Below are 15,713 nucleotides of genomic sequence, written 5' to 3'. Positions count from 1 at the left end.
TTTTATAAAGAGCCTAGGCAATCAGTGATGATGCAATCAGTTGATTTAACCAGTTAAAATTTATAGAGTGGAGATTTTCGATGGACCCTGGAGGGAAAGTACTTGAAATACTGGAGATAGCAAATTTTGCTGAAAGGAAACATTCATTTATTTTGTAACAAGAAATAGAAATGCATTCAAAAATTTTCGATTCACTTGATTCGACCGCGAATATTTTTTTCCCTTATATTATGTATACCTTTCGCGGCTCTCCAAATCTTGTCTCGCAGCTTGTTCGAGCTGTTGCTGTAACTGCATAGCCGCAATCCTGTCTTGTTCCTCTAGACGCGCCCGTTCAGCTTCCTCCAACTTCCTGCGTGCTTCTATTTCTGCTTTCCTGAAGGTATAGGTACAGATCTTATATTATGTATTGTTCGTGATAAGTGAATGTCCGGAATGGCTGAATATAAAAACATGTGTAGCGTTTATTGATAATTAATGATAAAGAGAATTGACGAGTGTTTTAAATTTGAACTAAAGTTAATTCGTTCTATGACTAACAATAAATTTATGATATGATTACTTTCTACCGATTCTTCGTGACTATTTTCTTCTAAATATAATTTTGTATTGGTACTGTTTAATCGTCTATCTATTTTCAAGCCAGTACAATACAATGTAAAAAGAAACTCAATATAAACATACAGCCTCCTGTTCTCCTCCTCTTGTTTGAGTCGCTCAGCCTCTTTCCTCTTTGCTTCTTCCGCTAAACGCATCTCCGCTTCGAGTTTTCGCAACCTCTCTTGTTCTTCCCTAAAATAAGTTAATGATAATTTCAAGTTCCATAACTAACATCATTTTTCATTATCTAGATTTCTTTAGTTTATTTTGAACTAGCTCTGCCACATGGTTTCAATCGCGAACGAATCCATGGGCCAAAGCAAGTGAAAAAGGATTATTTAAAAACTTTAACGTTCATAACATTAGAGGAATATTAGATACGTGAAAAATAAAATTGGATAAAACTTAATAATATATGTAAAAATCATGTTTCAATCAAATCTGTACTAATATTATAAAGCTGAAGAGTTTGTTTGTTTGTTTGTATGTATGTATGTTTGTTTGTTTGTTTGTTTGAACGCGCTAATCTCGGGAACTACTGGTCCGATTTGAAAAATTCTTTCGGTGTTAGATAGCCCATTTATCGAGGAAGGTTATAGGCTATATATCATCACGCTACGGCCAACAGGAGTGGAGCTACGGGGGCGAAACCACGCGGAGCAGCTAGTCATTAATATTTCTTATAATATTATGTTCAAACGAACCTGTTCTTTTGATCAACCATGGCTTTTTGTAGAGCGCTCATCTGTGTTTCAACATCCTTTGTTATCTTGTTGTAAATCTGATCGATTTCCGAACGAGTTATTTTTTCGTTACTCTGAAAATTATTAAGACACATATTTCAGATTACAAATTCTATATTATTTTCTCAGTATTCATATTACTAATATATCTTGGATATTTGAAACAGACATATTTTATGTCATTCATGTGTCAAAATAATACACTTTTTTCTTTATAGGAGAAAGTACAGAAAAAAGTGTATTATTTTAATAAAACTTTCAATATTTCACAACTACCGTCATTTACAACAAATTTTACCTTGATAGCCGCACACGCGTTCCTAATAGCATTTCTCAGGTTCTCAATATTCCGTTTAGCATTATCCTTTTCGTCTTTAAGCTGCGATATAACAGAGTCCATTTGCTTGAGGTTATGTTCCAAAGCCTTTATATTAGCTATGGTCGTGTACCGGGGTTTGTGCTGACGTCGCACTAGGTACCCGCGAATTGTCTTTTGTACTAATATGAGACACTTACGGCGGTATAGGATCTTGTTCTTCACTGGAATTATGGAAATTTTGATTTAAATATGAAGAAATTACAAGGTGAGACTTCTCAAATAAATGCTGATAGAGATTTTATATGTTACTTTGATAAAAAAAATAATAATTGTGCAACATGTAATTACTGAAAATTTTTGATCAGATTTGATTTGATTCGAGAAATAACTATTCACATGCAGCGTTTATATGGGAAAATTTAAACTCTCCTATAGCAACTTTATAATTAAAAACGAAACAATTGTCAGTGCCCAGTGGTATACCAACTTTATGATAAAAAACAATTAAACAGCACTTCCAAGATGTATCAAGCTACGAGTATATCCTAAACAACAAAAATTTTATAATTATAGCTAAAAACTTTCATACTCACACTTAATAGTCGACAGTACTGAAAACACAGCCCTCCTCCATCTCGACTTAACCAACCACGCAAGAACGGCATCCACTATGGATTTCAAATTCTCCGGGTCAGACCTCATCATGGTATCGAATTCGGAATATTTCCCGGGACGGAAAAATACGCGGGTTACACCGAATTTGTAATCCTTGTCTGATAGGCCGAAGCTGTGGACTATTGCCTGGAAACACATTTAAATTTATTATTATTAATTTGTAATTGTGCTTAAACTTATACAACATTATATTGCTGTGCACATAACATAACAATATAATATTGATCAATTACAAAATTATCGAATTGTAATTCGTCTAAATAAAAACCTTAATTATTCATAGTCAAATGTTTTTAGGTATATGACGACCAAAATAGATCGATACAACGTAGATAATTGTTTTACAGTTTTGAAATAAATAGTTTTAAGGCGTGATATAAATAAGAAACAAATATACTATCCTGATTCAAGCTTGCCATTCAATTTCATCATCACATACCTGACAGAAAACCTTAGGCGACAGAGCATTAAGTTTGGGCGGTAGAAAAGCCCTGTACATCTGGTATAGATCGTTAAACGGTGCCCTTGAAGGGTATCCGTGTTCCATCAACGCTAGTACTGCTATAGTCCCGCTACATTGCAACTGGGTTAGTACTAGAGACCCTTCTATAGCCCCGCCTACCATGCGGGAGTTCGGCTTGATACAACGCACGAAGTTTGTGCCCTGGAAGATTAAATATTATTTTGTGTGTTAATTATTTTTTGTAAAAAAATATAAAACAACAGGGTTGTGATTGATGAAAAAACTTTATTATAACAAAATTGTCTAAAAATGTGTCTAAAAACCAAAAAGTAATTACATATTTATAGCAGAATATAAAAATATCGTATACAACATGTGGATTTCATACTTAAAAACTAATTTTATAACTTTTATTATTCACATATTTCTATTTTACGAATAATTAATTTTTGTAGTGCATGCAGTGCTCATTTTTTATTAGTTGTCCATCATGTCCTATATTTTTTGTGTATTTTTTTATGTAAAACAATCGATGTACAGCTGCTAATGAGCCTTAATAAAATAAAATAAAATAAAATTGCTTAATAAGTTATAATAACACCATTGGAATTAATTTCAAAGTTAACTTATATCTTTACAAAAAAAGTACTCACATTTTCCTTCAACTTGTCCATAAGTTGCGACAACTGAGTTTGGAACTTAGCGCCCACTGATATAAAGTTCAGTTTCCCTTTAGCATTATTATTGTCACTGTTTTGGAACAATTGCTGTACTAGCGAGTTGCGTGATTCTTGTATCAGAAATTCGAGAGACGCGTGTAAAGCGTCGTTGTTCTTATCTATGAATTGATTCTGCGGAAAAAATATTTTATTTATAAAAGAAATTAAATATTCGTCTCTCTTGGCGAATCATCCATTAGTAATAAAATTCCACAATAAGTTGAAATACTCTTCTTTAAAAAATAACAATAGATTGATTCATTATATTATTTAAACCGACTTTTGGAAAAATTTACAGCAAGCTCGTCACGTTAAAATAAATCTTTCATTTGGGAATGTATAATCCTCGCGTACAATCAAAGATAATAAAAGGTCATAATAATAATAGCGATGCAATTAATATATAAATACCGTATTGTAACAGACGGCGCCTGCAAAATGCCGCAAAAGGAATCCTTCGTCATCCCGCAGTATGCGGTGAGCTTTCAGACGAGACGCACGTGGCACTTGCAATCTAAGGAAATTGATCAAATTATTTAATGGGTACATTTTGAAAACTTTTTATTAATACATGCGTTTTAACACCGCTTTGAATAATTTACAAATTCGTTTTTGCCTTGTTATACAAAATTACAATCAATATTTTGGCAAGATTATGGTTTAGTGTGTTATTATTTCCAAGAATTCTGCAATATAAGAGATTTCAGTAAGGATCTCTTCATTATCCTACAACAATATTTTATTCCTACAATAACATTTTTTGTAGACAATATTTTTACCTATTATTATTTGTTCCCAGTTCCTTGTGGATGGCGTGTGTGAAGTGGCCAAATTCCGGCTTAGGCAGCTTTGACTCCTCATCCAGAATGTGAAATATACCATGGTTCTTGCTTTCAATGAGATCTATGATAAAAATATCATAAAGAATAAGTTACTAACACTGCAATAGTCCAATTTTTTATCATATGTACTTATTGTGGATATGCATAGTGTGCATAGATTAAAAAAAATCGACACTACCATCTTTGTTAAGTCTTGATTCTCCCCTCTCCCTGGATAAGAACCATTAATTATAAATTATCATAAAATGTTATTAAAAAAAAGTGTGCGTACACACACTCTTATACTTCTTTGGCGTATGGAAAAAAAATACTAGAATATACAACTTGAACATAGTTACATACCACCTAGAACTAACTTCATACTGTTAAATTTAGGTGTCGGTGTGCGCGCGCATCGTTAAAATTCACTATCATATTTCTCCATCGCGCCAAAAGAAGTATCACTTCAAAAATCAATAAAACTAACCAATACAATCCTGGTTATCCACAAATCGTATCTCTGGCACATTGAGCCCCTCGCGGCGGTACAGCTCCTGCTCGTTCTTCAGTATCCGCTCGTTGAAGAACTGCTGCAGTTTCTCGTTGCAGTAGTTGATGCAGAACTGCTCGAAGCTGTTCATTTGGAAGTATTCTGCAAGGATAATTTTAAATATATATTTTTATTGTACACAGAAAGTTTCACAAGAAAGGATATTAGATGCAATTTATTTAACTTAACGTGTAGAAGCGCGAAGAATTGTGGAAATACAGAAAAATAATAATTTACAACCCTTAGTTGTGTTTAGAGTCATTTATTAACATTTTTGATTATTAAGACACAAGATGATGAAGTTTGATAACATTTTAAATGAAATAAAAACTTTGAAAAATGAATTAAACAATTTTAAAGTACATTATTACATGAAATTTTTTTTAAAGAAAGAAGAGAGAAGACGAATTTTTACAATTGACTGGCATATATTTTTGTAGTATAAATGAAAATGATAAATAAATACATATAGGTATTAAAAAAAAAATATATTCTTTTTATAATATCATGGTAAGATGACTTATTTCACAAAGTATTTTAATTCAATTGCATAAAAAACATCTATTATTTTAATACACTTACCGAACCCAGCGATATCTAGAACTCCAATATAATAGGAGGACGCTTGGAACGGAATGCTGTTGTTGATCCTAAGCACGATGTAATCGAACAGACGACTGTACACTGCTTTAGCAAGCGCGTCGCGAGCGCTCATCGCTTCGTATGTTTTTAGTGGTACCCTATGAAGTATTATTAGTTTTAATGACTTTTTCTGGTAAGTGTGTAATACAATAGTCAATTGATATAAAATAAAATCATTATTAACTTGGAATTCGAATCTAAAATGGATTCATTTATGAATAACATTCATAAAATTAAAGAAAATTAAGAAGGATTAACGATTTATAATCATGGAAAAGAATGAAACTTTTGCATCAAATAAATGCTTTTTATATGAGAGAATTTTAGAGAATTGAAAAAAATATATTTTTAAATAATAAAAAAATCATATTCTTCATTTTTAATCAAATCTTACTAAACATTCGAATATTTTAAACTACGTATTAAAAGTCAGATTGGTTTTTGACTCCACATAAATCAACATACAATATTCATACTGATGTTACTATAACACTGAACAATAACATGAGTAAATACAACACATGTGATTGATGAACACATAGTAGCAAGTCTAAAACATACTAGCCGAACAAACACATAATATTATTATGAATAATATAAGTCGCATACCAAATCGGTTGGCTAGATTGGATGCGTGCAACAGACAAATAGAATTGTATTTTGAATACGTGATTCATTATTGAAATAGTAAGCGATAGGACATCCTTATTGAAGTATAGTGTAGGATGCTTTACTGTCAAAATACGCAAGTAGTATTCCTTAGCAAGAAAAGGAAGAAAGATCAATAGTTAAAAAGAAGACCAAGTCAATCCAATGTACCATAATTGGTTTGTATAACTTGTCTAATAGTAAGGATAAGCATAAAGTTTACATACATGATAGACTCTACTAATAAGTTTTATAAAAAAAAAACCTCTCAGGAAATTTAACATGACTATTGATAACACATAATAATCTGTCTTATGGTAGACACAGAAATTCACCTATTTTTTTACATATTTTAGCTAATATATAATAAAATTTTCCGCACAAACTTCGCCTTGCCCATAAAACATTACTTACATAATAGCAGTTCCCTTAATCCCGCCCCTAGAGCTCTGCATCAGCCTCGACACTAGAGCCATCCTCAGCTCTCCCCCCTCCACCCCCAACAGATCGGCCGCAGTTTGTAGAGCGCTCTCACAGTGGGGGGAGACTCTACAGCCCCCTCTAGCGCCCCCCTCCTCCTCGAACTCTATGTTACCGAGGTGTAATACAGCCGCTACCACGCTGTACACTGACTTCTGCTCTTGCTCCGTGAGACCGACGCGTGATAGTGCCTGGAATTTTTTTTTTTTTAGAAATAGCAAGAGATTCGTATTTTCGGAGTTAAAAAAAGAATTTTGGACGAAATAACCCGGAAATTCATAGTAGCAGAAGAAACCATTAAGAATGATAAAAGGACATTCAGACATTTAAAAGACAACTTTTTACGGTGATGTTGCACTTACATTGAGCAACAGCGGGGTTATTTTAAAAATTTCTGGTAATTAAACACCTATTTATTGGTTTTAATTTGTTTTTATTAACCATCATGTTAATTCAATTTTTGCACTTACCACATTTAGATTTCAATTTTTCGATTGAAGCTTTCTGAATAATAAAATGAAATTTTTAAGGTAGCTACCTGGTAGATAGAGCAAGTTTTTAAAAGCCAAATGGAAAACTTTTTTTTGTGATTTTATTTTTTTACGGGCCCTTGAAGTGGTGAACATACTGGGTAATTTTATCTTTCTTGGCATTTAATTCTTTTTTTTATTCCATTCGAAGATCTAACGATAGTAAATGTTACCATACTGATTTGGCCTATCTTTCAGCTTAGCACACAAAAAAAATCAAGAATCTAGCGCAATAATTCACGTCACCATAAATAAAAATCTCATCGTACTCGGCGATAGATGAACAAGTAATAACTGCGTTAAAAACAACCGACTTCAAACTTGAACTTGCAAAATTCACAAATACCTACAGACAAAAATGCTCATAAAATAAAAACTACTGGGCCTATCCGAATAAAATTTTTATGGGACCAATTCGACACCATCTCGCATCGAACAAAAAAAGAATCACGTAAATCGGTTCAGAAACCTCGGAGTAATCGGTGTACATACATAAAAAAAAAAAAAAAAACATACCGGCCGAATTGATAACCTCCTCCTTTTTTTTGAAGTCGGTTAAAAATTGAAAAAAATGTCATAACTCCGAAAATACGAAAAATCGCATAACATACATGGGGGTGATTCAGATAGCCCTCTAGGTTCTCTACCTCCCAGCTTCCGTTCATCACTACTTTTTGGGACACCCTGTATATATTATACTATAGTACTGGTAGAAATAAATATGTGTAACAAGAATAACAAAAAAAATACCTGGTGTAACCTCTGAAAATCCTCTACATCATCAAGTATAGGATCCCGCAGACCACCCTTAGTCTGGTGCTGTTTGCTCATTTGACTCGCGCTAATTTTCTTCCCGGATTGAGGTGACGTAAAATATTGAGTACATCCGTTCTTCAAATACTGAAAAAATAATAATTAATTAATGCAAAATTCTTGATCAACGTTATATGGTACTTGAAACTTAGCGTGAAAAAAAAAATATTGAAATAATTACTAATTAGTAAAAAACGATCTGATCGAGCAAAAAAACGTACATTCCGTGTATTTAATCACCTGGAGGTGTTAAAAATTAATCATGCGTTAAATCAATATGAATTTTAATTATATATGTACATACTAAATAATCATCCGGTTTCGTTATCTTCAACGCAGCACGCAACTCCTGCGGCGCGCCCGCACACAGCAAATAGAACACGTGATAGTTCCTCTCTTCTGCGCTTTGAGTGCATATTCTAGACTTTTCTAGAAGGTAATGCGATATGTGCCCGCCGACCACGTGGTACTTGTTGTTGAAGTGCACCTCCATGAACTTGCCGAAACGCGAGCTGTTGTTGTTGCGTGTTGTTTTAGCGTTGCCGAACGCTTCTAGGATCGGATTGGCTGGAAATTTCTCATAATTCATGAGTTTTACAGGATATATAGTTAAATTAAAAATGTCTATTTGTATATTTGAAGTGTAATGATTCCAAGTAATAAAAATTTCTTGGAGACTTTTATTATATAAAAATTCAAATTTTGTATTGAATTCAAGTCATGTTTTTCTCCCACGCACATGAACACATTGTCACAAGGGACAAGGTCATACAGTCAGTTAGTATTATGAATTTATGAATAACGTTAGTCTACAAATTATCTTATTAAAATATTAAGAATGCAACGGCGAACGAGTTTATTTCCAAATCTAAAAATACCCTCAATCTCACAATTTTTTAACAAACTGTTTTTTTTTAATGGATAATGCTTTTATATCATAATATAACGTTCTTACCGTCTAAAATCTTCTGTTCAACTGGCCCAGCCCCCTTAGCCCAAAGGTCACACAAGTACTTCAGGATATATTTCGTTGATTCAGTTTTACCCGCTCCGGATTCACCGGAAACTATGATGGATTGCGATTGCTTGAGAGATTTCATATCGCGAAATGCTTTGTCAGCTGAAAATCAACATAATTGTTAAATTAATCAACTTTCTAGGTGTTTTAAAGTACTCGAAAAGACGTAATAAACTTCAAATGACTAAACAAATTGTCAAAATTAACTTGGTAATAAAGTATCAAAAACTTTCATTTGTGTGTTTTGAATTTCCAAGAACATACAAAATTCAAAATAACTGAACGACAAATGGATCGCCCGTAAAATAACTTTAAACCTTATTACGTATAAACAAAATTGAATATAGCTTACCAATAGCGAACACGTGTGGAGGCAATTCACCCAAAGATTTGCCCTGATATTTTTTTATTGTGTTTGATGAATACATATCTGGAATATCTTCGTATGGGTTCACAGCAAGAAGAATGTTCGCGACATATGTCTGAAAGGTGAAAGACATTTTGACCGCAATTTGACTCAATTTCTTATACTGTATAATATTAACTAATGAGAAGGATCAATAATAAATATATACCGAGCTCGGAGCTCATAATAATCCACTTATAATTTACATATTAAATTAAGACGAGATTAGAACATGGTATGAGGTATTAATTCTTGACGCACAATATTTAATTTCATGCTTGGCTTTCTCGTTGTAGTATAATAATATTTTTTTTATGTTTAAATATCTTTTTTCATTGACTTGTTGGGAGTAACTGAAGTTTTCTACTGATATTAAGTCAGCTAAACTATGATAACTATGGCAATACAAAAAACAAAAACTAGCAAATGACGTCATTAGAAATTAAAAAAAAAACATACGGACAGCTTTCACTAAGCGCAATAACAATAAAGAAAATGTAAAACATTTGTTTTGACTGTGTTTACATAACGTACTTATAGCACTCATAATCCATATGGTATATGCTTATTTATATTAACCGTCTTATACCACCAATGCTTATATAAGGTACTTAACATGGCCTAGGGAACCTGTGTAACGGCTAGGTATTAAGAACTTGTATGTAACTTGAATATTATCTTATTCTCTGTGTTATTTTTCCATGTATGGTGAATACCTATTTGTGGATTTCATGATGTATATTGGTCACAATAGGTGTATCGCTCAAGTTACCTTTTAAGAGTACACATTTGTACTCTAAAACAGCATACAATGCTTACAATCAAAACTACCTGATGTCTGAACAGAGGAAACAATAAAAAATATCTAAATATCTCAAGCTAGAAAAAACAATTGGAAAGAGGTATTTCTGCCTTTTACTTTTATATATTGGAATCCAAGCGAAGTTATCAAACAATCGTTGTTTGACATTTCAGTTATAAATTCCTATGATTTATTATAACTCCTAATCTCTTCACCTATAAAATAGTAATCGACATGAAACATCGACACGGTCGATATCAGTGCACTGTGCAGTACTCTCAAGGTAACGTGACTCACGCTATATCGTAATACTTACATAAATCTTGCTTTTCTTGTACCGTGTCACTATATTGTTTAGCAACGTCGCTTCGTTCAGGAACATCAGTTCGCCTGTAAATATAATTGCAGGGGGTTACTATAGCAATAATATCTCACGTATGGGAATGTGATAGCGCTAGACTACATAAAAGTTATATTATAGCGCTAACATTCTTTCGCACTGAAAATAATACTGCTTTTACACATTATGGTACGGGATCAGTATTAGAATAGAATAAATAAAATTAGAAATAATTAATCGATACCAAATAGGGATTAACATCCGTTGTACAGTTTACTAGCAGTGTAATAAAATGCTTAGCTGTAAATCGATAATGGATATTGTATTTAATTATGTCTATAATATATGTAAAGGTCACTTCACTCAGGAATTATCATAATGTTAATGCTATTGAATTATTACGTATAATGTGTCTGTCAATAAGATTAGAAGTAGAATTTCTGGATATCCTGAGCTCAGATATAAACGGACTTCAACATGTTACTATGTTTAACACAAGTATTATTTGATATCAATAGCTTAGCTTCAGTTATATATTAAAGAGAGTTGTACTCACAGTTATCATCAACATCTTTAACGGGATCACCAGCAGGGAATATATCGTCAAAGTTCACCACTCTCTTGGGGTACTTATTATCAACAGGGAACACATCTGCTTCCTCGCCCATGAGCTCCTGCAGCCGGGCGAGGATGAACCCCTCGTTCGGGTCCCGGACCCACACCAGCTGCTTGTCCATCGTCATTGCTTACTGGAAATAAGAATTAGATTGTATATTTTAAGTTGTACGTAAATTGATTTTGTTGGTTAGCGTTAGTGAGGAGGCCCTTGCAGTGGGAACAATTACACTCACCGGCACGGAATCTTGGCCACTGCAAATTTTTGCGTAAAATAACACTATTTCTTTTCTACTACAAAATTCAATAAAAATTTAATCAAAACTAGTTACTTTAATGTTTTTACTAACTTTTAGTAATAATTGGAAGTTTATAAGAAGTACTCCCGCGTAGATATGAATTAAACAAGAATTTACGCTTTTCCTGTGAAATTTAAATGATTTCTTAAAAAATGCACAAAAATTAGAAAGAACGTTTCCGTAAAAAAAAATGAACCTTTTAATATAGAGTGTTTCCTTCTCTTGCCTTAAACACTGTTTGCATCCAGTGTGGCATACTCTAGAAAACATTTTTGATGTCCACTTGAGCTATAGTGTACCAAACGGCCGCAGCTGTATTTCTAAGCTCATCTAACATTGGTGCTGGGTTGGAATCAAACTTTATGTTTCTTTTAAGCATGTCCCAGATGTGTTCTATTGAATTAAGATCCGGGATAAGAGCTGGCCACTCCAATTTTTCAATAATAACCTCTTGAAGGTACTCTTATACGCATCGTACGACACGCGGATTGCGTTATAGTGTATTAGTAGCAAATTTTCTTCACTGACAAACCTGTCATAGGGCTGAACATGTTTCTGGAGAATTTCCTCGATGTACCTGATCAAATTTAAGCCATTATCTACGATAACTAACTCCGTGCGAGCATCGGAACTTATACCTCCCCATACCATTATTGACCCTCCATGAAAAATCGCAGTTTGAGTATGGTGATGGGTGAAAACCTCTCTTCTCGTCTCCTCTATACTGACTCTTGGCTATCAGAAGCTCGTAAAGTGCCTTAGCAGTCATCTGTGAACACCTCACGAGCGCACTGGCTGTGGGTCCAGTTTTCATGTTCTCGTGCAAAACGAAGACGTGCTTCTCTGTGATGTCTGAGGAGTTCTGGATGGCGTGCTGGTCTGCAAACCTTCAAATTAACTTTCTTCATTAGTCTTCTCACCGATTGCTCACTCATATTTATTATCCTGGTGTTTTAGAGCCGATGGCGTATCTTAAAAACTGTCAGAAAGCCATTTCTGAGTATCTCTTGAACAATAAACGGGTCTTCTCGAGCTGATGTGCACCTCACGGCCTCATTTCCTGGTCTGCACGTGTAGCTGCCAGTCTCCTGGTATCTTTTCTATGCATAGTGCATCGCTGAACGTGGTACGTACTGTACATTAGGTACTTTATGTTGTGGCAGTCATTGGTCTAACATTGTGATGGCCTGAGCAGGCTGTTCAGATGTTAACGGCATTTTTTAGTGTTTGTTATGATCATTGACTACAGTACAACAATAACAATATCTAAAAACGGCATAAACGATATCGAAAAAAGTTAAAAACGAACAATTCGTAACTTCGGCTTAACCGCACAAATCACAAATTTCGAGTAACTCTTAAAAAGTGGTAAAAGATTATTCTCAAATTTAATGATTTCTTACCATAAAATTAAACAAATAATATGTTAACATATCTGCATACAAAAAAATCGTGAAAAACACTTCAAACTTTTTTTATCGGCAAATTTGTAAGTGGCCAAGATTCCGTGCCGGTGAGTGTATTATGGGCTGATAAAAATTAAATTTTTATGAAAAAAAAAACTGGCAACCTCCTTTTTGAATTCGGTTAAAATAATACTAAGCAATTGCTCAATGTCCTCAATTGCAAAAACATGCCCCATAGAGTAAGATTTCAGTTTTATCGCATTATCTAAATGTGGAAACAGGGAAACATTGTGCTACCTGCACCACTGCACCGACAAGACGTATGAAAAGATTATGGTGATAGGGCTGCCTAATTTTATTCCTTTTTTTTGAGAAAATTTTAAGGAAATATGAAAAAATCAACCTAATATCCTAATAACTGACCAGGATCTTATTAAATGTCCTTAGATATTAATGTACAAAAAAGTTAGTCATGATGCATAATGCACGTAATATGTCATTCACACTCACATCAATAGATCACACAGCTACTTGGCTTGGTTACACATAACTAATGTGTGATTAAGAATATCAGCATAAAATCGTCCAGGTAGTGAAAATTGGGAATGTAATTATGTAGTACGTATTGAAATGCTTACATTACATTATATGCTACATGCATTCCATCCAGTGTTTTACTGAAATACGCAGTTGACGACCCTAATAACTTACAGTTTTACATAGTAATATTAAATTACGTGCGCGTCATAGTAACCTTCGTGTTGTTGTGGCCGATGCAAGCGATTACAGCTGTAAAACTGGTATAACAAGTGCAGGCAAATACGAAACTAGATATAAATAAAATACTTATCAGATAAATGACGATTTGGAAACATCTTCCAGTATAGTAACTAGGTATATTCCTCCATGCATATTCAAAAACATTATCATCTCATGAAATACATATTATATAATGTACCTATCTAAATATAGATAAATTTGAGATTTCAAAACCGTTATTACCTAACATCGTGAAAATTTCAGTAGGTACGCGATCATTAACCCCGTTTCATCCAAAAAAGATTATTCTAGCATAATATCTGGGTTAAGTTCATTAATTTTGTGCACAATTATCAAGTTACATAATAACTGTAATATAAAATATAACGTACGCAATAAATTAGCAGCGGAACGAAATATTCAGTGAGAATGGAGAACGGTGCTATATCGCTTTCATGACGAACGCCTGTGATATTACGATTTACGCTGTTATGTAATTTATGAAGCATGCTTTGATAGTCAAGACGGTGTTCCGTATATTGCACCTAACTTGATGATTAGATTTAGATATATATATATATGTTACCGGAAATGTATGTAATCCGTCATTGTATACAATTCCTAGGAAATGTATATAATTCCTAAAATCGCACGGAAATGTGTGAAATAAATTATTTTATACACATTTCCTAGGAAATCTATACATTTCCTAAATAGCTATCGGAAATGTAAAACATTTAAGATATTGATATGTCGCAGGCAAATTGTATGTAATCTGGCCGTTTACAAACGGTCGGCAGGCATGGTTTTGTAGTAACTATGCCGATAATTCGTAATCAGAAATTTTTGGTTAGGTTAGGTTCGTGTTTTTTAAAACTACACAGAAATATACATCGGCTCGCGACCGTCTTTTTGTAGAATTTTGGAAACAGACGAATTTTCGGCATATTAAAACAGCTAGCCGTAACGTAATACGGCGGATTATACAATCCAACTGCGACAGATATACGCGGGGACAGCGGGACGAGGGGGCTGATTACTTGCCAAATGAAAATTTGATTTTATAAGAATAAATATAAGTTGATTTTGTGATATTTACGTTAAAAGTTAGATAGTTGATTTTGAAAATGTTAATTGGTAAGAATTAAGATAATAATATGAACATAATATTATTACAATTTTACGGTATGACTGTTACCCGATTGTATCAATATGAGCTATAATAAAAAAAAATAACAACGTGTTTTATTACAGAAAGCATTTACTTTACACATTTCCTAATACGATATTGGAATTGTATACAATTCCTAGGAAGATGATACATTTCCTAAATGGTATCGGAATTGTACACATTTCCTAGGAATTGTATACAATTCCTTCATCCTTGATTTCATACATTTCCGGTAACATATATATCCAATTGGCAAATTTTTCGTGATCTTATCTGTTTATAAAAATATAACTATATCAATTCTGAGGAAAAAAATAATCTTTATAGTTTATACTATCTGTGTTGAATTTCACGATTCAAGAACTTAAACGTAATTATAAATCAATTCTACGGAAAATTATATTTTTTAACCTATCTGTATCGAATTTCAAAATTCAAGAAGTTGAAATAAAATATTGGTAACTAGCTGTGCCGCGCGGTTTCACCCGCATTACTCCGCTCCTGTTGGCATGATGATATATTATAGCCTATATTACTCGTGGATAATGTAGCTTTCGAATGGTGAAAGAATTTTTAAAATCGGTCCAGTAGTTTATGAGCCTATTCATTACAATCAAACAAACAAAGTTTTCCTCTTTATAATATTAGTGTAGATTATAATATTAGTGTAGATTAATGTTTACACAAAACGATGAAGCACATGAAGGACAATTCCATAAGTTATGATTTACGATGATGATCACTGTAAAGAAGGAAACCTCTTATTTATTAAGTATATTCTTACTTTGTTTATGACCAACTTTATGTGCCTAGAGGAAGCAAACAAAATGACGTTAGTATACATATTATATTAACTTATTTATTTTATTGTTTTAATATTTCGCGGTATAGCCC

General features: G+C 33.2%; 1 protein-coding gene across 4 annotated transcripts in view; it reads right to left on the bottom strand.

Moving 5' to 3' along the window:
• Positions 1 to 15,713, bottom strand: part of LOC123693044 (myosin heavy chain 95F) — a 37,489-nt gene that overhangs the window by 6,169 nt on the left and 15,607 nt on the right. For 2 of the 4 annotated variants that reach the window (XM_045637951.1, XM_045637949.1), the window contains exons 2-20: positions 11,126 to 11,318; positions 10,546 to 10,619; positions 9,374 to 9,503; positions 8,959 to 9,123; positions 8,308 to 8,570; positions 7,941 to 8,090; positions 6,595 to 6,851; positions 6,142 to 6,153; positions 5,473 to 5,630; positions 4,828 to 4,992; positions 4,299 to 4,422; positions 3,931 to 4,033; positions 3,454 to 3,651; positions 2,777 to 3,001; positions 2,256 to 2,463; positions 1,642 to 1,883; positions 1,305 to 1,417; positions 685 to 792; positions 239 to 376 (exon numbers count right to left, since the gene is read on the bottom strand). In XM_045637951.1, coding sequence (XP_045493907.1) covers positions 239 to 376; positions 685 to 792; positions 1,305 to 1,417; positions 1,642 to 1,883; positions 2,256 to 2,463; positions 2,777 to 3,001; positions 3,454 to 3,651; positions 3,931 to 4,033; positions 4,299 to 4,422; positions 4,828 to 4,992; positions 5,473 to 5,630; positions 6,142 to 6,153; positions 6,595 to 6,851; positions 7,941 to 8,090; positions 8,308 to 8,570; positions 8,959 to 9,123; positions 9,374 to 9,503; positions 10,546 to 10,619; positions 11,126 to 11,312 — 3,020 coding nt within the window. In that variant the 5' untranslated portion in view covers positions 11,313 to 11,318. The remainder of the gene's footprint in view (positions 1 to 238; positions 377 to 684; positions 793 to 1,304; positions 1,418 to 1,641; positions 1,884 to 2,255; positions 2,464 to 2,776; positions 3,002 to 3,453; positions 3,652 to 3,930; positions 4,034 to 4,298; positions 4,423 to 4,827; positions 4,993 to 5,472; positions 5,631 to 6,141; positions 6,154 to 6,594; positions 6,852 to 7,940; positions 8,091 to 8,307; positions 8,571 to 8,958; positions 9,124 to 9,373; positions 9,504 to 10,545; positions 10,620 to 11,125; positions 11,319 to 15,713) is intronic. The other 2 variants (XM_045637952.1, XM_045637950.1) reach the window with 1 other exon arrangement.

This window comes from Colias croceus, chromosome 7 (genome assembly GCF_905220415.1).
Source record: "Colias croceus chromosome 7, ilColCroc2.1".
Lineage (NCBI taxonomy): Eukaryota > Metazoa > Arthropoda > Insecta > Lepidoptera > Pieridae > Colias > Colias croceus.
Note: the sequence above shows the minus strand (reverse complement) of the source record. Positions and strands in the feature narration are given on the sequence as shown.